The 26,386-nt window shown below is 42.6% G+C and overlaps 2 protein-coding genes across 2 annotated transcripts; both read right to left on the bottom strand.

Moving 5' to 3' along the window:
- Nucleotides 1-1,410: 1,410 nt before the first annotated feature.
- On the bottom strand, nt 1,411-2,333 carry LOC130211627 (protein S100-P-like). The gene is made up of 2 exons (XM_056442501.1): nt 2,115-2,333; nt 1,411-1,691 (listed from the first exon to the last, which is right to left on the bottom strand). The coding sequence occupies exons 1-2, from the start codon at nt 2,250-2,252 to the stop codon at nt 1,548-1,550; spliced, it is 282 nt and encodes a 93-aa protein (XP_056298476.1). The 5' UTR covers nt 2,253-2,333; the 3' UTR covers nt 1,411-1,547.
- A 15,635-nt stretch (nt 2,334-17,968) lies between these two features.
- LOC130211625 (uncharacterized) lies at nt 17,969-25,928 on the bottom strand. The gene is made up of 5 exons (XM_056442498.1): nt 25,891-25,928; nt 25,195-25,545; nt 22,462-22,569; nt 21,184-21,284; nt 17,969-18,341 (listed from the first exon to the last, which is right to left on the bottom strand). The coding sequence occupies exons 2-5, from the start codon at nt 25,346-25,348 to the stop codon at nt 18,276-18,278; spliced, it is 429 nt and encodes a 142-aa protein (XP_056298473.1). The 5' UTR covers nt 25,349-25,545; nt 25,891-25,928; the 3' UTR covers nt 17,969-18,275.
- Nucleotides 25,929-26,386: the final 458 nt, after the last annotated feature.

Genomic DNA, 26,386 nt, shown 5'->3' with positions numbered 1-26,386 from the left:
ACGTCTGGTTTCTAATGAAATATCTCCATAGGTGTATAGAGGCCCTTTTACAGCAACGATCACTCCAGTGTTCTAATGGTACATTGTGTTTGCTAATCGTCTTAGAAGACTAATGTCTGATTAGAAAACCCGTGCAATTATGTTAGCACAGCTGAAAACAGTTATGCTGGTGATATAAGCTATACAACTGGCCTTCCTTTGAGCTTCAAGTTTGGAGAACAAAATTAATATTTCAAATATTAATCATTATTTCTAACCTTGTCAATGTCTTGACTATATTTTATATTCATTTGATAAATAAAAGTGTGATTTTTCATGGAAGACACGAAATTGTCTGGGTGATCCCAAACTTTTGAACGGTAGTGTATATATACATATACACAAACCAATCTACACTATATCTCCTCAATGTTTATGTTTGACCTTTGCTCCGCTTGGTTGACCTTTGAGAAGGAGACGTCTCATGTGTCCTCACACTGCAGGCCAGATATCAACCGTTGCCACTTCTCACGCTACTTGAGTTTATTTCTGTTCTTCAGAAAGATCCTGTTGTTGTTGTTGCTCTTGTTTTTTCTTGCTGTGGGCTTTTAACACCCACTCTGGGTGAGAAATAGACGTGCTAACGTGACCGCTAACGCGTTCACAGGACGCAGGTCGCGAAGCGGAGACGCATCTCGTGGCCTGAGGCGAGGCAAGATGGCCGCCGCCGCTGCTGCAGCACTGAGGAAACCAGTTTAACCTGGAGGCGTGATCGTGGAGCCAACGCTGGTCGTATTTGATCAACCAAGTAAACCGGTGTTGACTGATCCTTCGGTTGAAGGGAGGCCGTGAACGCACCGTGCGCACGTCAAGCACCTGTTCCCGTGACACGATACCCGAGCGTCCACCGGCTGCAAAAAAAACCCATTTCCTGCCACATGAGATGTCCTCATTCAGTTCCTCTTCCACCATCACGTGCCTCTTCCACTCGTTCATCGTATGTTTGTAGCTTTGAAGGTTTTCCAGGGCTGTTGCACATTTATTTGCATTTATATTCGTATGTTATATTATTATGTTCTATTGTACATGTGTTATCCTGCTGCTGGAGAAACCAAAAACACACGTGTTGTGTCTCTCGTTTGATCACACATTTTTGGAATAAAACAACAATAAAGTTCTTCCTAGTTTTAAGGAACTAGAGTACATTTTAAGGAGCTAAATACAACTTTAAGATTGATGACTACATTTTTCTTAAGCAATGCATTTTTGAGTTCCATCATCCCAAATATATTCGCCCATCCAAAAGAAGAGCATGGAAAATATAAAAAAATATTACATTAAAAAAAGAAGAAGCACCATTTGCTCTTTTGTTGTATACACGGTGGTTTTACTACCCGTGTGACCTAAAAGGATCTGCTCATAGACAAGCCATTCGTTGTTTGATAAATAATTTTTATTCAGTTGCCTCAAACAATCGTCACACGAGGGATAGAAAATAAACTGAATTGAATTGATTCAGTGTCGCTGAGCCCCGCCCCCCTCGGGGGTTGGGGGTCCGGTCCACATGCTCAGGACTTCTGGAGGCAACGGTCGTGGCAGGCGCACGTCAGAGCGGACACCAGCACCACGAACTCACTGAAGTCGACCTCGCAGTCTCCGTTAAAATCCAGGCTTTTCAGCAGCTTGTCCACTTCGCCTTGGTTCTTGGCCTCCTGCAGAACCAAAGGGAAATACACATTAGAGAACCCTGGTTGGAAAGGTTCTTTGTGGAGCCAAAAATGATGCCTTAAAGAACCATGTTTTGAAGGTTCTTTGAGACAACTTTATAGGTTCTTTGAAGAACTATTTAAGGACATGGTTCTTTAAAGAACCCTGCTTTGAAAGGTTCTTTGTGGAACCAGAAATGGATCTTCTTCTATTGAGAAGACTTTTCAAACGGTGACTATGAGGTAGTTATGATGAAGCACACACACACACACGCATACACACTCACACAACTGACCCCCCCCCCACACACACACACACGTCATCATATCATCTTGTCAAATGCAATGAAATACACACTAACAGTTAAAACACCTGTTTTTAGCCCACACTAAATTGTAATTGTCTAATTAGATAGAAAAGCAAAGTACCATGAGCAGTCCAGGCAGCTCCTTCTCCAGCATACACTTGGTCTCAGTTTTGTTCATGGTATCCTTGTTGCCTTCCATGGCGGCATATTCATCGAAGGTCTTCATCAGGATGGTCATGGCTATCTCGAGCTGGGTCATGGTTGCTGATGTGGACGCGGTTAAAGGCTAAGAGAGAGAGAAGTGAGGATCGATGGAGAGCGGTGGATGTGTTGGAGTCGGGGGAGGACTCCTTTTATACCTTTTACATTTTAAGAAAAGAAATGGAGAACCAAAAAACCTTGAGGGCAAAATGGCTTTGGGTGTTTGATGAAGGTGGCGGCCTCCAACTGTGTCGACACAACTGTACCGCGCCGCCGCCCAATACACACATTACCTCCGTGCCCCAATGGAGCTTCAATCGTTCGCTTGTTGATGCAAGGTGGGTCTTTTCATTAACTCAACCACAATACATTCTGGGATCTTCTTCAACCCTCGGCTGGTTTTCATTTTTGAATATATCATCAATACCGTGAAACCCAGCGTCACTGCGTTACCCGTGTGGTTCGTGCTTGTCCGTCGACGTGAACAACCACGAAAGGGAAGTTTAATGTGCGTAAAGAGAGAGTCTGTCTTCCTGGAAACAGTGTTACACTATACATGTTGTTTACAGTTTATATTAACCCCTACATTGTGTATATTCAATATGTTACTGCAGGATGCATTGAGGAAGTTAAAGTGACGTATGTGAACAGTGCCCTGTTAGACCAGTGGTTCTCAACCTCTCTCCAGCACAAACACATTTAGTTAAAAAAAATAAAGAAGTCATTTACAGCGCTGTGCCATCAGTATCTGATTCATGGAACTGTAGAAACTGAAGATTGCATCGTAGCATTGAACTGAGTGCTTCTGCACTCAGGTTTCAGTGAGAAACTTGTGCTTCAATGATGATCTTTGCCAGTCTTGGTGGCAGGGAGGCCACTCCTGTGATCCTCTCTTGTCCAGGCTCAGTCGGTTTCTTTGTTTTGATCATACACTGCAGAGAAAGAGGCCTCACGTACATGTGTGGAGGCAAAGGGGAGCTTTCTGTCCCAGGTCAGGGTGCTCCTGGATGTGGCTTCATCTGGAGGCCTCGGTCACATGACTGAGTCTTCTCCCTCAGAGAGAGCAGCTCACCTATGTGCAGCATCAGTGTGTGTGTGTGTTCAGCTCCCATGTGTTCACTCGTGGACGTAAGACATATTCGTCTGAAAACGGTTGCCGTTTTACCGGCTCTTCTTTGACTCGTCTCCGTGTTTTCAGGAGCATCGCCGCTCCGCTTCAACCACGACTCCATTGTTAATGTTTTTAAGGCGGCAGTGATTGACAGGTGATTGGCAGTTTATTGACAGTTTATTGACAGGTTGTTAACAGGTTATTGACAGGTGGCGTGCGCCAGGTTGGGTCAAACCATCCTGATATGGGAGGGACGCAGAGTTTTTTGGGATAATACTTTAAGTAGCCGACTTAATATAGAATTAAGTCTATAAACTTACGCTGATGTTTTATTGGTTATTCATGAAATAACTATATTTTAAGGATTTTTCAATGAATGCTTATTTTAAATACATATTTAAAAAATGTCAAATACCCCCTGGAGTACCTTCACATACCCCAGAAGTCCTTTTACCATGAGAACCACTTCTCTGAGGGTGCGTGAAAACCCTCAGTTTAGGGGAAGGTCCTCTAGGAAGGTCCTCTAGCCTAGGGTGTACATGAAGGCCCTCTAGTCTAGGGGGTACGTGAAGGCCCTCTAGTTTAGGGGGTACGTGAAGGTCCTCTAGTCTAGGGGGTACGTGAAGGCCCTCTAGTCTGAGAAGTGCGTCCTCAGGTCCTCTAGTCTAGTCTAGTCTAGGGGTGTGCGTGAAGGTCCTCTAGAGAGTGCGTAGAGCCCTCTAGGGAGGGTCCTCTAGTCTAGGGGGTACGTGAAGGTCCTCTAGTCTAGGGGGTACGTGAAGGTCCTCTAGTCTAGGGGGTACGTGAAGGTCCTCTAGGGGGTACGTGAAGGTCCTCTAGTCTAGGGGGTACGTGAAGGCCCTCTAGTCTAGGGGGTACGTGAAGGTCCTCTAGTCTAGGGGAGGTCCTCTAGTCTGGGGGCCTCTAGGGGGGGGTATGTGAAGTCCTCCCAGTCTAAGTGCGTGAAGGCCCTCTAGGGCTCTAGTCTAGGGGGTACGTGAAGGTCCTCTAGTCTAGGGGGTACGTGAAGGCCCTCTAGGGCAGGGGGTACGTGAAGGTCCTCTAGTCTAGGGGGTACGTGAAGGTCCTCTAGTCTAGGGGGTACGTGAAGGTCCTCTAGTCTAGGGGGTACGTGAAGGTCCTCTAGTCTAGGGGGTACGTGAAGGTCCTCTAGGAAGGTCCTCTAGCCTAGGGGGTATGTGAAGGTCCTCTAATCTGAAGTGCAGTGAAGGTCCTCTGGGGTATGAAGGCCCTCTGTGTCTAGGGGGTGAAGGTCCTCTAGCCTGGGGGGTGTGAGGGTCCTCTAGTCTAGAGGGCATGAAGGTCCTCTAGCCTAGGGGGTATGTGAAGGCCCTCTAATCTAGGGTACATGCAGGGTCCTCTGAGGGGTCCGTGAAGGTCCTCTAGGAAGGTCCTCTAGCCTGAGGAATTACGTGAAGGTCCTCTGGAATAAGTGAAGGTCCTCTAGAAGTGCGTGAGAGGTCCTCTAGGGGGTATGAAGGTCCTCTAGGGGGTATGAAGGTCCTCTAGTCTAGGGGTGAAGGAACCTCTAGTCTGAGGGTATGTGGAAGGTCCTCTAGTCTAGGGGGTATGTGAAGGTCCTCTAGCCTAGGGGTACATGAAGGTCCTCTAGAAGTGCGTTGAAGGTCCTCTAGGGCCGGGGTCCATGTGAAGGTCCTCTAGAGGTATGTGAGGTCCTCTAGTCTGGGGGGCTATGTGAAGGTCCCTATCAGGGTACGTAAGTTTAGAGGGGTACTGGGTCCTCTAGAAGGTCCTGTTAGGGGACGGGTCTCTAGGATGGTACCTCTAGTCTAGGGGTAAGGTCCTCTAGGGAGTAAGGCCCTCTAGCTAGGGGTAGTGAAGGCCTCTAGTCTAGGGTACATGAAGGCCTCAGTCTAGGGGTAGTGAAGGCCTCTAGTCTAGGGGTACGTGAAGGCCCTCTAGGGCAGGGGGTACATGAAGGTCCTCCAGGTAGGTCCTACTAGATTGAAGGTCCTCTAGGGGTACGTGAAGGTCCACACGGGGAGTGAAGGTCCTCTAGCCTTAGGGGGTAGTGAAGGCTCTAATCTATATGAAGGTCCTCTAGGGGGTATGTGAAGGTCCTCTAGTCTAGGGGGTGAAGGTCCTCTAGTCTAGGGGGTACATGAAGGTCCTCTAGTCTAGGGGGTACGTGAAGGCCCTCTAGGGCAGGGGGTACATGAAGGTCCTCTAGGAAGGTCTCACCTAGGGTCGTGAAGGCCTCTAGGGGTACGTGAAGGTCCTCTAGGGGTACGTGAAGGTCCCTCATGAAGTCCTAGGGGGTATGTGAAGGCCTCTAGTCTAGGGGAGTGAAGGTCCTCTAGGGGAGCATGAAGGTCCTCTAGTCTAGGGGTAGTGAAGGTCCTCTAGGGGTACATGAAGGTCCTCTAGCTAGGGTAGTGAAGGCCCTCTGTCAGGGGTCATGTGAAGGCCCTCAATAGGAAAGAGGTACTGGTGAAAGATCTGCAGAGGTACCTGCCCTAAAGGTGGAGAAGCCTGGGATGTAATCCAGCTAGGAGTATTCAGCTGGGTCATAGTGACTGGTCTCAGGGTACACCTGAAGGTTGGTCAGAGGTTACTTGAACCTCACTGTTGACAGAGGCCTCTAACCTGGGTACGTGAAGTAACTGCGTGTACTGTGATGGCCTTAAACATTTGGCAGCAAATCCCTAAGGGGCAGTGATCAGCTTGTGATTGAGGACATGATGCATGTAACTATGTGTCACATGAAGCTCAGGCAAATTGATAAAGTTGAAATGACTTTTCATGACCTAGAGAGTTTAACTCTGGCAGAGGTTGACCGCACCCGTTTGACGGATGTAACATGGCTATTCACTGGATGAACTGCTTACATTGATATGTAACGCAATTACGAGTAGTAGTATAACATTCTATATGCTCACATTAGCTCTCACCGGCTTGACCCTTCATGTTAATGTGTCAGTGTTCTTCGGCCAAACAACTAGCTCACCAAACTCTGGATGCATGATAATCGTAGTCATCGAGAGATTTAAAGCAGGGTCATAACCTAGGAAATAGTTAGTATGAATGATAAGGTAACAGGAGGGTCTCAGATCTAAATTGACAAGGCACCGAAGTTTGACGCGCACCTTCATGTCAGCATTCAGTTATGCACTGACAGCCTTATTGGAAAAACAACTGGACTACATAAGTTCATGTATCATTCTATATTCTACACAATCAGGCCAGAATGAAAAGTGAAAGCAGTTTTCTCAAGGAAGGCTGCAGAATCTGTTGAATGACTATAGTGGCGTAAGAGAAAACATAACCTAATGAAGGTATGCTCAAGCCTTCCATGACAGGGCCTCAAAGTGCTCAGGTGATGCCTAGAAGAGTTCAGCTGTTGGCACCTTAACAGGTTTGGAGCCATCCAGATGGCAGTGAATTCAGTTGATTGCCAGCAGTTAGAAAGCAACCCTGTCCTAAAAGGTGATAACAGTCTGAAATGTCATATCAGTAGATAAACCAAGCCTAGTTCATAAGTTCTATAGCCTCCGAGTTAGTCAGACTTTGTAGTCGAGGCATCACGCATGAACTGCTTGAGAATTGAGTACACTGGAAAGTTTTGGCAATGATAATGAATAGTCCCAATAGTAGGTATCACAGTGACTGTGCATATTCGGAAATACGAACATGTAATTGTTGAACATCAACTTTCTAGGAGACCTCCGAAACAGAATGAGACGATCGGGAGAAGGGCCTTAGTCAGGGAGGTGACCAGGAACCCGATGGCACTCTGACAGAGCTCCAGCGTTGTTCTATGAAGAGAGAAGAACCTTCCAGAAGGACAACCATCTCTGCAGCACTCCACAAATCAGGCCTGTTTGGTAGAGTGGCCAGACGGAAGCCACTCCTCAGTAAAAAGCACATGACAGCCCGCCTAGAGTTTGCAAAAAAGCACCTGAAAGCGTCATGTCTGGAGGAAACCAGGCACTGCTCATCACCTGGCCAACACCATCCCTACAGTGAAGCACGGTGGTGGCAGCATCATGCTGTGGGGATGTTTTTCAGCGGGAGGATCTGGGAGACTAGTCAGGATTGAGGGAAAGATGAATGCAGCAATGTACAGAGACATCCTCGATGAAAACATGCTCCAAAGCGCTCTGGACCTCAGACTGGGGCGACGGCTCATCTTCCAACAGGACAACGCCCCGAAGCACACAGCCAAGATAACAAAGGAGTGGCTTGAGACAACTCTGTGAATGTCCTGGAGTGGCCCAGCCAGAGCCCTGACTTGAACCGATTAGACATCTCTGGAGAGATCTGAAACTGGCTGTGCACCGGCGCTCCCATCCAACCTGATGGAACTTGAGAGGTTCTGCAAGAAGAATGGGAGAACTGCCTAGAAATAGGTGTGCCACGCTTGTGGGAATCATACCCAAGAAGACTTGAGGCTGTAATTGCTGCCAAAGGTGCTTCAACAAAGTATTGAGCAAAGGCTGTGAATACTTATGTACATGTTATGTTTTCCTTCTTTATTTTTAATAAATGTGCAAAAAACAGCTTTCACTTTGTCATTATGGGTTTTTGTGTGTAGAATGTTGAGGAAAATAATGAATTTAATCCATTTTGGAATAAGGCTGTAACATAACAAAATGTGGAAAAAATGAAGCGCTGTGAATACTTTCCGGATGCACTGTATAGTTCTGTGTGTTCTCCGGTCCGGCGTGATGGTCCGCCGTAGAGAAAACGCGACGTCTTCCTCGCAAGTCCGATGAGTTGGTCACAAGGCTCCCCACGACGAGCTTCAGTTACACTTCTGTACACTTTCAACTTTAGCTGATGCTAACGTAGTAACCTTAGTAATTATAGTATTGTTTAATCATTCAGGTTGTTTACTTATTTAGTTTGAGATGTTTTTATATTGTAGAATAGCTTTTTCTTGTGATAGTTTTAGGTTTAGTTTAATTCCTTGTTATTGTTGTTTGGATATATTTAGTCTTTTGGTTGTTGTTCACTCATTGGCTATCGCTGTGGCCACCTGTGGGTATATGGAGGCACGTAGAGGACCAGCATGCACCTGGGTAGGCCTATATGTAGAGGCATTGTTGGGAGTTCCTTTGTTCTTTAGTTTCTTTGCTTGACCTGAATCCTGAATGTACAAAGCTTTCTTTTTGCTGCCTAAACCAACCCTTTTTTTGAGTAATTGGACAAATGGCCAATACAATATGTTTTAAATGTCCTGAACACACCTTGTACGCATCGGTGTTCTTTGAGCTCAGTTTGTTGCAGCTGTATGTAAAACATGTAATAAAAAAAACACAATCAACATTTTACACAGGTTTGGTTGTTTTGGATGATATAGAGGTCACTATAACGTAGACTCAGAGGGCCTTAACCTAACGTAACCATAGCTGGAGTTGTGAGAGAACCACTGATAGTTCACATGAGGTGGGGGAGGCGGAATATATTCATAGTTCACACAACAAAGGGCAAATATGTACACGTCTCTCTCTCTCTCTCTGAGAGGAGAAAGTCTGTGAGACTGATGATGATGATGATGAGGTCCCGATTATCAGGTCTCTTCCTCTGATGACAATGAGACCCTCAGTGTTGACCCTCCTGTTGTCTCTCAACCACCAGCAAACACACTGCCTTCCAAAAAATGTAAAGTTATTATGGTCTGTCTCCTCACTTTACAGTTTTTTTCAATCGCTAACAAGCGCTCACCCATACTTCAGATACTTTTTCTAAACTCTTAACACAGACTCACCTACAAAGCACAATTGGTCAAATGGATAATTTTCTTCTCAAAAGCACATTTTGTTAAATATATACTAACTCTTCATTTCAAAATAGAACACATCTTTCTCTGCAGACACTAACTTTACCAAAACACTGGAAATCTGACTCAAAATGAAATTATTCTGTCAAAGAATAACTCTTGTTTTCACTTCACAAGCTCCTTCCAGTCAATCAAAGTCCACCAGGTTTCAAAACACTGGCTATTGCTGACATTACAAGAACTGGATAGACTTTTATGTTTCAGTTTTACATGCATTTGCATGCAAAACATGCAATCCACTGTTTTTACACATAATTTCTTGGCTGGGAACTGTATGTCCACATGTAATGTTCACATTCCAGGAAAAACCAAATCAGTTTTTTTTCCTTTACTGTTTACTACAGGAGGTACAGTATAAATCAGTGGCGTGCCGTGGGCCTGGGGCCTGGGCCTTCAGTGAGGTCCTACACAGTCCCACCCGAATTAATCCACCTCTTATTACCATCATTATGATGCCATGGCTCTTGACACTATACAGTGAGACAGAGACGCAGTATAACCAGGCATTACGTCACCTTGAAATTGGCATTTTTATTCAGAGAATTGCAGGGCAAGAGTACAATACAGTACAGTTCAACTCATAGGCAAGAACATAGTCGAGTGCAACAGTTATATTAATATTCGTCTTCTATCCATTTTTGGTCCACAAACTTTAAACTTTAAGTCCAACTTTTTTTTACAGTGTGTTCACTAAACAGCGCATTCTCACCCAGAGCAGTTTCTCCGTGATGATGAAGATGAAAGTTCCTGTTTACCCAAAAACATGACACAATTAATGAGTCTTTTCAATATTTCCCTATTTTTCTTCACCTTTTCATTGTGCAGCTCCGTTGCCCTGCCGCTTGTTCGTTGATCTGTAGTGTAGCGTAGGATCTCATTTACCCAGTATTTTAAGTTTACTAACTCAACAATAAGGGCCCAGCTGGCTAGCCCGTTCCTTCACGACAAAAAACACGCAGGACACAAAGCAAAACACAAAAAACACAACCCGGAATACAGTTCATTCAGTGTCTTTCAAGTTTTATGTAGTTCTTCGGGTCAAAAGAAACGAACACTGTCCTTTCACGGAAAACCCGACTCAAAAGGAGTCTGCAGATAACAGAAATATTTCTCTTATCACGTTCATTAAATAACATCTCATTTCCAAAACCACAATGAAATAAGTGTGTGGGGCAGTGGGATGTGTGCAATGGCAGGAGGGTGAAAATGTCCTGTAGAGTCCAGTTCAGAAGATGGGGAAGGTGTGTGTGTGTGTGTGTGTGTGTGTGTGTGTGTGTGTGTGTGTGTGTGTAGGTGTGTGTGTGTGTGTGTGTGTGTGTGTGTGTGGGATTGTTGGTAGAAACAGAGAGGTCGGGCCTGGAGAGGAGGGTGTACAGAACTTATCTGTAGGGCATTTCTGTAGGGAAGGAGATTCTCGGGCATCCGAGCAGGATCTTGTCTGGAGGCTCCTGACAGCTACTTGAATCATCTGCTTCTCAAGTCTTGCTTTTCCGGTTTCACCCACTCTCGCTCCTCCCTCTGATCACCATGTTGGTTTTCCCCCAAATGTTTGTTCGTTCTCCCTTCTTTTCCTGCTCACAGGTGCTCTAATTGATCAACTTTTAGGTTCCACCCACTTTTCCTGTGGGGGGAGGGATAAGGCTGTCCTTCGCTACAGTAGATCCGCTCGGGTGTCCCCAGAAGTTTTCAAAGCACCGTTGCTTGTAGGTGCCGAGCCGTACTTTGGTGTCTCGTTGCTGCCTTGGTTAGACAACTCAAGTTTGCAAAGCCAGTGTGGCTCCAAACACCAAATCGATCACTTGCAAATAATAGGCATTCCCAGCAGTCCAGTGTGCAGAGCTTCTCGGAGCCTGTGAGCCATTGGTAGCGCTCGGAGTTGGAACTTTGAAAGTGGCGAACGAACCTCTTCCCTGCCTGTGACGGGCTTTGTAGCGTCGGCGTAGCCAACTCTAAAGCTGATTGGTTGACACTACATTTTCATTCCCATTCACTTTAAGCTACCAGTGCCCGCAATGTTGATTCTGAAGGCCTAAGGGCAGATTTTACCCCCCTGGCAACACACGATGGCTGAATATGATTGGAGAAAAGATCTAACATAAAGACCAGCCCTCCAAATATCAACCTGGGGCTGGCAGCAGTGCAACCAAGAGGAAAGCTATGAAATGAAGAGTATAACTCTTACTCTGGGGAATAATTTAATACATATTTGTGGGAACATTTATTAAAAAATATATATATATTCTGATGATGTTTAGGCCAGCAGAGAAGGCCGTGCTGGCCCTGACGGCCCACCACTGGCATAAATACTGTTTACATTATGATGGAACAGAAAAAGTGTTACAGTATTGCTTACAGTGAACAAAATATCCAAGAAACACACAAGAGCATTCTGAACAAAAAAACAACGGCAACAAGCCCAAATAAAAAGGGGGGGAACTATTGTTCCTTTAAAAAAGTTCAATCCAAACTGTTTCGTTTTTTTATTTAGTTTTTTTACAAATAAACTATGTTTTGGGGCAACGGCTGCAATAGATGATTGAACAACATTTGGTTCGTCAATGTGGGCGGTGTCTGTGTGATCAACATCTCAACCGGTCATAATCAAAACTTAAATTCTAATCAAAAACTTGCTAAAACATATTTCTCAAAAACATTCCAAACTCTGACCTACCATCAGGAGATGGGGAATCAATTGTTTGTTTATTATCAGCTGAGATATATTGTTTTAGAACTGATATCATTGCAGAACAGGTTTTTAGACTGTATCTAAGGTTTGGAATATTGTTTTTGCCATTGTGGGATGTTGTGTGTAACCGCAGTGCCGATGAGAGGGTGACAAACTCCCAGCATTATGGGATGTATGGGACAAGTGGGTTCAGCAGTTGAACTAAAATGACCTATTAAATGCTTGTACATTTTTTTAATTGTATTTTTTTCTTCCCAAGGGGACATAACAGATGTTTCTATTTTTGATAACATGAAAAAATGATGTTCATTCCAAATGTTATAAATAACAAAGATATGTACTGTAAATCCATTAAAACACCAAAAGATATCATATATATGGAGATCTGCATATTTTGTCGTAGTCGTGAGCAGGTGTTCTGGATATATACACTACCGTTCAAAAGTTTGGGGTCATCCAGACAATTTTGTGTCTTCCATGAAAACTCACTTTTATTTATCAAATGAATTGAAAATTGAATAGAAAATATAGTCAAGACATTGACAAGGTTAGAAATAATGATTCATATTTGAAGTATAAATTTTGTTCTTCAAACTTCAAGCTCAAAGGAAGGCCAGTTCAATAGCTTATATCACCAGCATAACTGTTTTCAGCTGTGCTAACATAATTGCACGGGTTTTCTAATCAGATATTAGTCTTCTAAGGCGATTAGCAAACACAATGTACCATTAGAACACTGGAGTGATAGTTGATGGAAATGGGCCTCTATACACCTATGGAGATATTTCATTAGAAACCAGACATTTCCACCTAGAATAGTCATTTACCACATTAACAATGTATAGTGTGTATTTTTGATTAATGTTATCTTTATTGAAAAAACAGTGCTTTTTTTTGAAAAATAAAGACATTTCTAAGTGACCCCAAACTTTTGAACGGCAGTGTAAGAGTAGTCAACAAACACACATAAAGTACCTGACACTTAAACTTGGGAAATAATTTGAGGTTTAAGTTGCTGGGGTAAAATATGTTTGTACATTTGAAGGTAACAGGAGGGGTTTTAAGTCAATTGTTTTTTCAATATCAAAGATTTGAAAACATTTACATTACCGTTCAAAAGTTTGGGTCACCCAGGCAATTTTGTGTTTCCCATGAAAACTCACACTTTTATCTATTTAAATGAATTGTAAAATGAATATAAAATCAAGACATTGATAAGAAATAATGATTTGTATTGTAAATATTAATGTTGTTCTTCTTGTGGCTCAAAGGAAGGCCAGTTTTATAGCTTCTCTCACCAGCATAACTGTTTTCAGCTGCGCTCACATAAAAAGGGTTTTCAAGAGTTTTATACCCCTATGTTAGTCTTCTAAGGCGATAACACAATGTACCATTAGAACACTGGAGATGGGCCTCTACACACCTCTGCAGAGACTTCATTAAACACCAGAGAATAGTCATTGAGACATTAACTATGTACAGTGTATTCATGATCAATTGAATGGTATCTTCATTGAATGTATTAATTTAAATTCGTTGTCTTCACAAATTACAAATTTGTCTCCGTTAACTTTAGCATCTGTACACATAGACACCCCTGCCCCAATCAGGGGACAAAGGACAGGAAAAACTCTAAATAACTTGTAAAGGGGGAAAAAAAAGGAAAAACCTGAGCAAGAGCCCTAGAGGAGGAGGACTCTCCTAGGATGGCAGATGCAATAGATGTAATGTGTACAGTAATGAATGGATAGTAGTATACATTCAATGAATGACGAGTGTAGATAGTTCATGTTGAGCGCCACGTTGGAACCTCCGATCATGCAGGCAGATGGGAGTGAGGAGGTGGTAGTCTCAACAAGGACAGTGTGCGTAGTCGCGGGCAGGAATTCCACGACCCCCAGGGCGATCCCATCAGGCAGATGGGATCTATGCCGTCTCAAGAGGGGTCGATGACCCCCAGGTATAAAGGGAGACTTCCGGGGAGAAAGCAGAGTTAATGCGTGTGATTGAGAGATGAAGAGAGAAAATAGGGAGAAAAAGGAGATATAATTTGTCTCGCGTCCCGGCTATAAGCCTATAGCAGCATATCAAGGGGCTGGACCAGGGCAAACCTGATTCAGCCCTAACTATAAGCTCTGTAAACGAGGTGACTGAAAAAACAGTGCTTTGAAAAAATAAGGACATTTCTAAGTGAATCCAAACTTTTGAACCGTAGTATATGTGCACAATGTAAGCAATGCTCAGCAAATACAACAGTGTCAAAGCGTACGAAGGGTATATGCTCATATTATGAGGTGGTTAACACAAGTCATGAGGTTAATTTTCTCTGTATTGACATACCTTTGGTATAATTAGATGCCCGTCGGGCTACTATTTAACTTATTAGTCGTTCAGCATAATTCTGTTGACCGACATGTAAATCCCCGGTGCACCATGGGTTAGACTAAACTACCCAGCGTGGCCTCCATGCTGACAGCGCTCTGTAGTGTCGGCTGCTCCGTCAGCATTACATATCCAGGATTTACCCAGGAGCAGGATGTTTGTGCATTGTTATGCCTGATATCTATATCCCTAAACACTAATTGTTTGTAAGGTCAAAGCTAATGTTTCATCCTCATATTTCCTAGCCTAGCACACTAGCTGTTGCAGTGGAGAAATGTTGGATGTAAACATGTGTTTTGTCCCAAGGCAAACAATTTAAAACTTTTTCTTATGGAACATTTTAAAGAGATTGTTCTCCTTACTAATCACAGTAAGTCTACTCATTATTCACACACTCTGTCATATTCATTGAATGTTAATATTCAAGGTCACATGACATCTATTCTTCTGTCAATCCTGGAGAGGGATCCTCCTCTGTTGCTCTCCTGAAGGGTTTTTAATATATTATTTGGGAGTTTTTCCTGATCCGATGTGAGGTCAAAGGTCAGGGATGTTGTATGTGTACGGACTGTAAAGCCCACTGAGGGGAATTTGTAATTTGTGATTTTGGGCTATATAAAATAAACAACATTTGAGCCACTTAGCATACCCGACAAGGCTGATATCAAGTTGCTTGTTAACTATCTTAGAGCAGAGCCTTGACTGATTACAGATATTTAGTTGAGACAATGATCCTAACCTATACATTAGATTAGAACACTTTATTAATCCCCAGTGGGGGAAGTCATTCGCCACCAACAATTCATACGGACAAAAACAGACAAGAAACACACGACAAGGAACAAACAAAACCAGAAGATGCCCCTTAAAATATCATCAGAAAGATGCTAAATCGAAAAAAACTGAAAGGTGTTCATTAAAAAATCGAACTGCCGCTGGAACAAAAGACCTTCTGAGTGGTTCGGTGGAACACCGAGGCCTCCTGAAGGTGCGTTCACACCAAAAGCGACGCGATATTCCGCGTCGCCCAAAACGCGTGAGTTTACACGCTCGACCATTTTGCTGTGTTCACGCCATAAGCGTCGCGACGCTCCGCGAGGGGCGGGGCTTATCTCCATGTCTCGTCTCCGGAAAGACCGTTATCATTTCCTTCATCCACCACGGAATAATGAACCACTAGTTCTGCTTTATATTTGTTGAGGACATCTCACACATCTGAACATCTAACGCCCTCGTGATTGGGTTCATAACATTAATATAATATATATATATTTATATATGACATCACCCGTGGGCTCACTCAGCTCGGTCACTTTCACCGATGAAGTTACCGTTACGTGTGAAAGACTTCCGCTTCCAGCTACGAGAGCGGAACATCTAAACGTGTGTAATTGTGTTCATAACATTATTGTCCTTCTTGATCTGATTCAACAGCGGCGGGACAGCGATGACGCTCAAGAGCTGATTGGCCTGAGTTGCGAAATGATCGCCTCAAAGTTGAAATATTTAAACTAGCGGCGACAATTGCGCCGCTGACAACGCGCTGCTATAAACGCCGCCTACAATAAGGCCGCCCAATGTTTAAACTCACCGGAAAAAAAAATGACGCGTCTAACGCAGCCACTTTTCATGGGATTCCGTCGCTCGAAAAAATTGCCTCGCTTTTGGTGTGAACGCACCTTTAGTCTCACTGAAAGACCTTCCGAGTGGTTCAGTGGAACACCGAGGCCTCATGAGTCTCACTGAATGAACTTCTGAGTCCACGGTGTAGTGGATGGCCTTCAAAATAAATGATTGTTTTTAACTCGGCCCTAACTTGATATCAAGTTGCTGGTTCAGAATCAGAATCAGAATCAGTTTTATTGGCCAAGTAGTTTGCACAAACAAGGAATTTGACTTGGTAAAGTGTCTCTGTGCTTAAACAAAATATACATTACAACACAATACAGAACAAACAAAACAAATAGTGCAGTACAGAACAAGTTGCTGGTTAACTATCTTAGAGCAGCTAAAGTGTCACAATTAAAATGTTTTGAGATGCAAGTTAAGTAAAATATGTACACTACCGGTCAGGCACGTGCACAGATAGAGCCCTAGTGGTGCTCAAGCACCAGCCCTTTTGCCCTGGATGGGAAAAGTGCCCTTTTTGCTGGAGACACTTTTTTCATTCATCAGTATTTAAGAATAAAAGTGACTCTCTCTGTCATCAAGTCCCCCCAAATGTGTTTTAATATCCGACGGGGCATTTATTTGAGTTATTGTGAGAATTTCGCCCCGACATGCTCCGCGACGCTCACGAGCCCCCCCCTCTTCCCCCTGCCCCGCCCCTCCCATCTCCTCCACTTCCTCCTCTGCTCAGTGCTCCTCCCGCCACTAAACGGGTGCACCTCCTTCTCCTCTGACCCGCAGCATCAGACACACAGGTCATGACGGTGTTTGTCTCCTGACGTTGTTTTGTGATAAATCAACCACAACATTAGCGCTGCTGAAAACATGACGTCACAACTGATCCGACGTTTCCTAAAAAAATAAACAAACAAAAACTCACGAAATCCGTGATTTCAAAGTCTGAGAGGGAGAGAGAGGAGAGAGAAGAGAGAGAGAGAGAGAGAGAGAGAGAGAGAAGAGAGAGATTAGAGAAGAGAGATAATTCTTATTCCGTTCTATTTAACAGGGGCTAGTCTAGGATTTGCGTGGCCAGAATGAAAAAAAAATCATACGGCCTCTCCAAATGTGGAGGCGGGCCGTATCCGGCCCGCAGGCTTTAGTTTGAGGATCACTGCTCTTGGCTGTTCATGTCTATCAATATCGCTCATTTTGAAAATGACGTAAGAGGGCAAAACGGATCTGTATCAGACCAGCGAGGAGGGCAATACGTGGCTGGCATGACGCCCATTAGCCAATCAGAACGCTTGTACTGTTGTTGCTATATAATAATTCATCTTTATTCATAAAGAAAATGTAAGCTAGCGGTCTGATGCTGCTCAGGGGAAACGCAGGTCGAGGAGAGCATCATCAGTGTATTGCTGCTAATGCTTCAACTCTGTCAGAATTTTTTTTGGCATTGGGTGCCCTTTTTTTGGGTTTGAGCACCTGCCCCTCAAAATGTCTGTGCACGTGCCTGCTACCGGTCAAAGGATTTATAACACCTCAATTTCTCTAAAGGAAAGACCTACACTTTTAAAGGTTACTATGCTCTATCTTCCTTTGTTAATTGCCTTTTTCTTGCCATTATAAGAGCAATATACGACTTTAATGCTTCAGAGGGTGTAGTAACATCGTCTGTTCACAGGTTTGAGTTTGTAAGTAATCAACTAAAGTTGAGACACCTGTAGGAATTGTTAGACCAGCTGCAACTCGTTAACCTTAATTACTTGTTCCCTGAAAGAGGCCTTTTTGTACTCTGAAACTCTGAAATGTACATTATTTTTCAGTTTTTGGTAACCTAAACTTTTTTAGTTTAACCTCTGGCAGTTTGCTGCTGACCTTTGTAGCATTTCAGGTTATTCACTGGACTTGAACTGCCTAAATTTCAATAAAAACTGGAAAACTTTTGACCGGTAGTGTATGTATAATATATATATATTCTCACAATTCAGCTCTCACGGCTACTCTTCATGTAAACTGTGGTCATATTTTCTAAACTACTGCTACCTGTAACTCTGCTTCCAATAATGCTAACGTGGTCGTGAGGAGAAGAAAAACACATAACCTGAAATGAGTAAAACAGGGTCAGTGTCGAGGACACGAAGAAACACACGACCACATACGAGCTGTTTCCACTTCCTGTCTTTGACCTTTTTAATGCGCCGAACTCGTAGCACAGTTTCCACTCTGTGTCCTCTGTGTGATTTGAAGTCATTGTGAAACCTGCATCTCTACACACACACACTTTGTCATTATTTAAACAAACTTAGACCACAAAGAGTTTAGAGAAACACATATTTACACTCGTTTAAAATCACAATATTCACACATGCATAATTCAGGTGAAGGTTAGTCAAAGAATGTACATTATATACATGTTGAAAAGTAGAAACTACTGAAAGATGAGTGAAGGTCCCCGCTCGGCACATCCTCATTCACTTTCTTTGGTCTCCACACGTTCAAAGTAATCGCAGGATTCATACACTGGTACCTGACACTGAAAGAGACAAAGACAGAGAAAGTTTACATTAAACCGTATCAGTGGAATAAAGCAGTATATCAACATGTGTGTGTGGTAATGTCTACAATTTGCTACTGTAGGCGTGATTGGTAGACAAAGGAACAGGATGTCAGTTATATTTCATCATAGTGTATCAACACTGGACGGTTCTGCTCAAACGGCGGTTTAAACAAAACTATATTTCATACTAAGTGACCAGAAAAAAATTTAACTTCTTGAAGCTAAAATATGATCCAGATTATTCGTCGGGTATTAAATCGTAGTTCAACGAAGCCCGTAGATTGTGGTGTTGCTGTACAATAACACCTGATAACATAATGGAGATAACACCTGATAACATAATGCAGACTAAAATAACATAACAGAGTACAACCGTGAACATATTAAAGTGAATCCATAAAGACTATTTAATGAGCAGAGTAAGGTCGGACATTAGGGCTGCAACTAACGATTATTTTAATAATCGATTAATCTGTTGATTATTTTTTCGATTAATTGCTCTATTGGATAAAATAAAATAAAGTCAACCTTTTATTCAAAAACAGAACTGGCAACGCTTTACTATACAGGCTAGGTTACGCAATGTTCCCATTGCTCATGTTGTTTTGAGGAATTTTATTAATACATTTAAATGTTGATTAAATGAAAATGTAATGATTAAAGCCTTAACTGAGTTATAGGAGGTATTTTTCTTGTTTCTTGAAACATTGGAACAACTTGTTTGTATGTTGTGACTTTTTAACTGCAGTGATTGTACTTGTGTCCTCATATTGTATTTCATATAGTGTTGTTACCTTCACATTGAAAATGCCGGAAGGTTATGTTTTGATCGCCGTGTATTTATTTATTTATTTATTTATTACCTTCGCATTGAAAATGCCGGAAGGTTATGTTATGATCGTATTTATTTATTTATTTATTTGTTTATTCGCAAAAAACAAAAAAAGCCGAGACCAATGAAATTTGGTGGGATGATTTGTTATTATCCGGGGACCAGTTGATTAGATTTTGGATCGATCGTCAAAGGTCATGAACAGGTCAAAAGCAGAATCTCAAAAGTATTGAACCGAATCGCATGAAATTTGGTGGGATGATTGTTTATTATCCGGGACCAGTTGATTAGATTTTGGGATCGATCGGTCAAAGGTCATGAACAGGTCAAAGGTCATGAACAGGTCAAAATGTTCTTGAATCGCATGAAATTTGGTGGGATGATTGTTAAGGTCATGGAAAGGTCAAACTCTTTACCATAGCACAATACATTTTTGTCCAATTGGCATGAATCAAAAATGCTAAATCATCAATGCCCAATCTTGTGATATTAAGGCTACTTCAATGAAAGTAGTGCCCCCATTCTAGTATTTATTTATTTATTTATTTATATGTGTTATATTTAGAAACTCGAAAAAGTATTGAACCGAATCGCATGAAATTTGGTGGGATGATTGTTTATTATCCGGGGACTAGTTGATTAGATTTTGGGATCGATCGGGTCAAAGGTCAAAGGTCATGAACAGGTCAAAATCTTTCGCAGAAAAAGTATTGAACCGAATCGCATGAAATTTGGTGGGATGATTGTTTATTATCCGGGGACCAGTTGATTAGATTTTGGGATCGATCGGGTCAAAGGTCAAAGGTCAAGGTCATGAACAGGTCAAAATCTTTCGCAGAACTCAAAAAGTATTGAACCGAATCGCATGAAATTTGGTGGGATGATTGTTTATTATCCGGGACCAGTTGATTAGATTTTGGGATCGATCGGGTCAAAGGTCAAGGTCAAAGGTCATGAACAGGTCAAAATGTTCTTGAATCGCATGAAATTTGGTGGGATGATTGGTTATTATCCGGGGACCATTTGATTAGATTTTGGGATCAATCGGGTCAAAGGTCAAGGTCAAGGTCATGGAAAGGTCAAACTCTTTTTTTACCATAGCACGATACATTTTTGTCCAATTGGCATGCAACTAATGCCAAAATGTTCATAATTCAATGCCCAATCTTGTGATATGCGAAGGTATGCACTCTACCGAGTGCCCATTCTAGTTGTATTTGTGTTTGTTGCCTTATGGACTCATGAGTCTGGAATAAAAGAAATATAATATACCAGCATTATGAGTCACAAGATGCTTTTAACTACATTATCTGCGGTCATGTGCGGAATTTTAAATAGCATGATTTTCAAAGTTAGCACTGTGAAATCAAGCTTTTGTGATCAGTCAATTGGTAGTTAACACTTTACATGAATAGTTCACAAGTACGGACGCTACCGGTGTTTTGGTTGTCGCTGGTATTATTGATGATGTCGACTGTATTTATATCAACGACTAAAGTAGTAGTCGCCACAGAATATCTGAAGTATTGCACGGCTGTTTTATTGTATATATCTCACTGTGTTACACAGCGTAGCATGTACCTAATGTAGGATGCTGTATATTGTAGAACATTACATAGCTAAACTTTGTCCACTTAACATGTAGAGGGAATATGCACATTTACCACCATTCACTCTTCAGCTCACACACTTTATATTGAGCACATATGCACACTCTGGAAAGATGTTGGACACTTTTAGTAGGTCTATATCGAAAAATAATGAAAGGCCGAGGTCTACTGACAATAAGGCTCCGATTAATTTAAATGGACATTTGGATACACTAAAACAAAGTTCACAAAAATGGCTTGTGACGCTGCATTTGTGTGTATTCTCTCCACTAAGCCTACAAATTAGACCTACATGACAGGATCACAGCATACGGTTGTTTTCCCCTTTCAACACACAGCATTATTCTCCGTGTAGCCTCGATGGCGTTGCACTCACCCACTGGGAAGAACCTCTGGAGGAGCTAGTGCTGTGTTTGTCCATTTCTGCCTCCTCAGAGTCGATGTGGGGAACCTCGTAGATCACACTGCCGGCTCGCGCTAAAAAAAAGAAGATCAAACGGTCACACAAAATGAAGCCTGTGCAGCGACAAATAAACATGGAAGTACTGTTTTATGTTTTATTGCAGTTGCTACTGCATCTACCATTGTTCACGGCTGCACGTTGCTATATTACTGCCTCAAGAAGGTCACTGGTCTATTGCTCATAAACAGAGGCAGAAAGTGGCATCGTCGTGTCACCTGAAACACTTTCCCGCCTTCAGCCGCACTAAATGTGCTCAGCTAAAACATCCCGAAGAGCTTACTCCATTGCAACAAGCCATTTTTCATTATTCCCACAAAAAACGTGTCCTTGGTGTCCCACAGGGTTTGATTTTGGGGCCCATACATTTTACATTGAAATGACACCGTGTGACATTTTGACTTAAAATGTGTATATACACTTCTCGAATTTCCTTTACGGACATGGAGTGTGTTATAACGCATGCCAGAATCCAATGTCAAAGTTACTCAAACTTGAAGTTTAATTTGTTTCTATATTTCATGTAACACGTCATTTAAAGCAAATGGTCGTTGTTAGTCTCCTATGCGGTCAAATTAGTCTCCCATCAGAGTTCAGCGGCCGTGATTTTAACCAGCCCTGATGATTCCTCTCCACGTTTAAAGCTGCTCCCATCGGTACTTGTCTGTTAACCGTGAAGCTGATGAAGAAAGTCGTCGCTCCAAAGTTCCCGTCATGACAACGTAAAGTGTTTTTTTGCGTCTTCAACTCATTGTCTTTCTTTATAACCTGCAATGTAATCTCTTTATTCAAACTTTTTTATTAGGTGATAATAGGTCAGTGTTGTATTTCCAGCTTTTATTGAAGAATTTATTTTAAAATCCTATTGGTCTTCATCTTAAAAGCACCGATTGGCAAAAACACTTATTTCATTGAGTCTTCAGGTCAAATCAAGCACCTGCTCCTATGTCAACTTCTTTCTAACAATAGGTTTGCTATACTGACTGAAGTTAAAGACGTCTTCAACACGATGATGTCATCTTATTTTGTTTGAAACAATCACATTATTTACATTTAATCACATGAGCAGCGTTGATTTTTTTTAAAATGCTGTTTTTCAATGCGAAAAAATATATAAATTCAACTCAATTTCACGAAGAAGGAGGTAGAGGACTCTGCATGGCTTGAGACCATAATCATATTTTTTCCTCGTACCTTGTCTCCGTCGCCAAGAGCAGAAACACACAAAGGCGACAAGGAGCAACGGGGCCCCCACAGCCAGGGCAATTACCCTGGGAGACTGCAGGAGACTGCTGGTGGGACCTGCATGTAAAAAATAAACACAAATATTACCTTCAAATAACAGAATTGAAGTTTTTTTTTAAAGTTTAAAAAAAGAGCATTTGTGTGTGTTTGATAAAATTAAAAAAAATTAGTCAAACCCTAATGCAACACTGTAATTCAATTCAATTCAATTCAATTCAGTTTATTTGTATAGCCCAATTTCACAAATTACAAATTTGTCTCGGAGTGGTTTACAATCTGTACACATAGACATCCCTGCCCCAAAACCTCACATCGGACCAGGAAAAACTCCCAAATAACCCTTCAGGGGAAAAAGGAAGAAACCTGGAGGAGAGCAACAGAGGAGGATCCCTCTCCAGGATGGACAGATGCAATAGATGTAATGTGTACAGAAGGACAGATTTAGAGTTAAATACATTCAATGAATATGACAGAGTGTATGAATAGTTCATAGTAGGCATATTCCACGATGGAGACCTCCACGATCCATCAGGCAGATGGCGGTGGGAGGAGGAGGGCGGAGTCTCAACAGTGGGTGGAGTCTCAACAGGACAGTGGATGAGCAGGAATTCCACGACCCAGACGATCCGTCAGGCAGATAGATCTATGCCGTCTCATAGGGTCCGATGACCCCATGAGACGTGAAGTCAAAAAGGACTCCGGGAGAAAGCAGAGTTAGTAGCGTGTGATTGAGAGATGAAAATTCATCCTTAAGGAGAGAAAAAGAGGAGATAGGTACTCAGTGCATCCTAAACGTCCCCGGCAGCTATAAGCCTATAGCAGCATATCAAGGGGCTGGACCAGGGCAAACCTGATTCAGCCCTAACTATAAGCTCTGTCAAAGAGGAAGGTCTTAAGTCTACTCTAAACGAGGTGACTGTGTCTGCCTCCGGACTGAAATTGGAAGCTGGTTCCATAAAGAGGAGCTTGATAACTAAAGTCTCTGGTTCCCATTTTACTTTTTAAGACTCTAGGAACTACAAGTAGTCCCGCATTTAGTGAGCGCAGCTCTAGTGGGCAATATGGTACTACAAGCTCCTTAAGATATGATGGTGCATCACCAATCAAGGCTTTGTAGGTTAAGAGAAGAATTTTAAAAGTGATTCTTGATTTTACTGGGAGCCAGTGCAGAGCAGCTAGTGCAGGAGTGATGTGATCTCTTTCTTAGTTTTAGTGAGAACACGAGCTGCAGCATTCTGGATCAACTGAGGGACCTAAGAGATTTATTAGAGCAGCCTGATAATAAGGAGTTGCAGTAATCCAGTCTGAACCAATTTTTCTGCATCTTTTGAGACAAGATGTGCCTGATTTTTGAAATATTACGTAGATGAAAGAATGCAGTCCTTGAGATTTGCTTTACGTGGAGTTAAAGGACAAGTCCCGATCAAAGATAACGCCAAGATTCTTTACAGTGGTGTTGGATGCCAGGGCAATGCCGTCTACAGAATCCACATCACCAGATAATTGATCTCTAAGGTGCACAGGGCCGATTAAAATTACTTCGGTTTTGTCTGAGTTTAACATCAAGAAGTTGCAGGTCATCCATGTTTTTATGTCTTTAAGACATGCTTGAATTTTACAGAGTTGGTTGCTCTCCTCTGGTTTTATCGATAAATATAGTTGAGTATCATCTGCATAACAATGAAAGTTTATGGAGTGTTTCCTGATAATATTGCCCAAAGGCATGTATAAGGTAAATAAAATTGGTCCAAGCACAGAACCTTGTGGAACTCCGTGATTAACGTTGGTGGTTATCGAGGCACAAATACAAACTGAGATCGATCTGATAAATAGGATTTAAACCAAATTAGTGCACTGCTCCAGTCTCTGTAACAGGATGTCATGGTCAATGGTGTCGAATGCAGCACTAAGGTCTAACAAGACCAGGACAGAGAGGAGTCCTTTATCTGCTGCCATTAAGAGGTCATTTGTAATTTTCACCAGTGCTGTCTCGGTGCTGTGGTGTTTTCTAAATCCTGATTGAAATTTCTCAAATAAACTATTATGATGTAGAAAGTCGCACAACTGATTTACCACTTTCTCAAGGATCTTGGAGAGGAAGGAGGTTAGAGATCGGTCTGTAGTTAGCCAATACCTCTGGATCCAGAGTGGGCTTCTTCAGGAGAGGTGGCCTGTTAGCAGAGACACATTGATAATATCTAATAGAGAGCCGCCAATTAAAGGCAAAACGTCTTTAAGCAGCCTCGTCGGGATGGGGTCCAAGAGACAGATAGACGTGTAGAAACCGTTGAAGATAATTGGTCACGGTTGATGGGAGAAAAGCCCTCCAAATATACACCAGGGCATACAGCGGTTTCCAAGGCCATTCCACTTGAGGACAGATTGGCACTGGTTATGGGCAAGAGAATATTAATCTTGTCCCTAATAGTTAAAATCTTTTCATTAAAGAAGTTCATAAAGTCATTACCACTAAGGTTTATAGGAATGCTCGGCTCCACAGAGCTGTGACTCTCTGTCAGCCTGGCTACAGTGCTGAAGAGAAACCTGGGGTTGTATTTATTTTTTTCTATTACTGATGAGTAATAGGCTGCTCTGGCATTACGGAGGGCCTTCTTATATGTTTTAAGACTATCTCGCCAAACTAAGCGGGATTCTTCTGCCACTGGGGGGGTGTCACCATACCTCCTGCTGTGTTGTCTCTGGTCCTAACGGTGATGACAGTACCAGCTCCTTCAGTCGTAGATAAAGATGGGATCTCCTCTGTCACCCTGCAGATGTATCTCCCTGAATCCTCTGGCGTGACATTCGTAAAAGTCAAGTTTGAGCAGCCAGTCATCTCATTCAGCAGAGATCCATGAGAGTGATTCTTCAAGTTGATAATTTCATTCTTAATCTCTGTTTGATTTTTCAGCCAATAAACTCTAAACCTGTCAGACTCCAGAGTCCAGCAGCAGGTGATGTCCACCGCCCCCCCCTCCTCCACAGAGACATCATGGGACTGGGTAACAGTGCTTCCGCCTGGAGATGAAACACCTGCGAGGAGACAAGGTGATGTCATCACCACACCAAACACACGGCATCGTTTCAGAGGACAAACCAGCTGGGTGAAACGTTTTGTGGCACTTTTCACCTAAATCTGAAGAAGCTCTAAAACAAAACAATCGAATGAAGCAGTCGCCCTAAAAAAATAGCGGTCTCTTTTTTTGTTATCGTTGCCACATTCTAATTGTTTCACGACACTCTTTATATATATAAAATATGAAGCGTTGGTATTCATCGATAAGATCGTTGACAAGATCTAAAAACAAAAGGCTGCCGTAGTTCAGATATTTAGATCTTATATCTCTGAATGTGTCTTTAAAGGTGTTTTATACTCACTCCAAGATGAGAGGGCAAAGAGAGAGGCGAGTAGCAGACTGCTGAGTAGAAGCTTCATCTGTACTCTCCGGTTCACAGCTGACAACTGAAACTCATCTCCACACAGCAGCTCTGAGACCTCCCCCCCCCCCCCCCCCCCCCCCCACACACACACACTGGCATCATTTTTTTTCTGCTGCCTCCCTCTGTATTTTCTGCAGAGAAGTGTGAAAAACCACATGTTGTTCCTTCCTCCTTCAGATAGAAGGCAGCGATTTGAGCGATATGATGGTGACTGGTCCCGCCCACTTACTGTCAAAAAGAAAAAACTACTCACTAGCTAGCAGGTTAAAAATGTTCTCGCACATTTTGCTCGCGGAGTGATGTAAAAGCGCTTGTCAAAGTAAATTTTGTGCGCGGCTGTAACGCCGTTAACTGCTAGCTGCTGGCTCAGCCGCCGCCATGTTGAGAGCCGTGCAGAGTCAATACATACGCTTTAAGTTCCGTATTGAGACCC

The sequence above is a fragment of the Pseudoliparis swirei genome, chromosome 21 (assembly GCF_029220125.1).
Source record: "Pseudoliparis swirei isolate HS2019 ecotype Mariana Trench chromosome 21, NWPU_hadal_v1, whole genome shotgun sequence".
Taxonomy (NCBI): Eukaryota; Metazoa; Chordata; class Actinopteri; order Perciformes; family Liparidae; genus Pseudoliparis; species Pseudoliparis swirei.
This window is presented reverse-complemented; position numbering and strand designations above follow the sequence as displayed.

What these genes read in the sequence shown, in the direction of transcription:
- LOC130211627 (XM_056442501.1), bottom strand. Translation starts at nt 2,252, where the DNA reads ATGACCCAGCTCGAGATAGCCATGACCATCCTGATGAAGACCTTCGAT. An exon ending in AGCTGCCTGGACTGCTCATG is followed by an intron (nt 1,692 to 2,114) that starts GTACTTTGCTTT and finishes TTGGTTCTGCAG; the next exon opens with GAGGCCAAGAACCAAGGCGA.
- LOC130211625 (XM_056442498.1), bottom strand. Translation starts at nt 25,348, where the DNA reads ATGACTGGCTGCTCAAACTTGACTTTTACGAATGTCACGCCAGAGGAT. An exon ending in CAGAGACAACACAGCAGGAG is followed by an intron (nt 22,570 to 25,194) that starts GTATGGTGACAC and finishes TTTTACATGCAG; the next exon opens with GTCCCACCAGCAGTCTCCTG. An exon ending in CCAGAGGTTCTTCCCAGTGG is followed by an intron (nt 18,342 to 21,183) that starts GTGAGTGCAACG and finishes TGTCTCTTTCAG; the next exon opens with TGTCAGGTACCAGTGTATGA.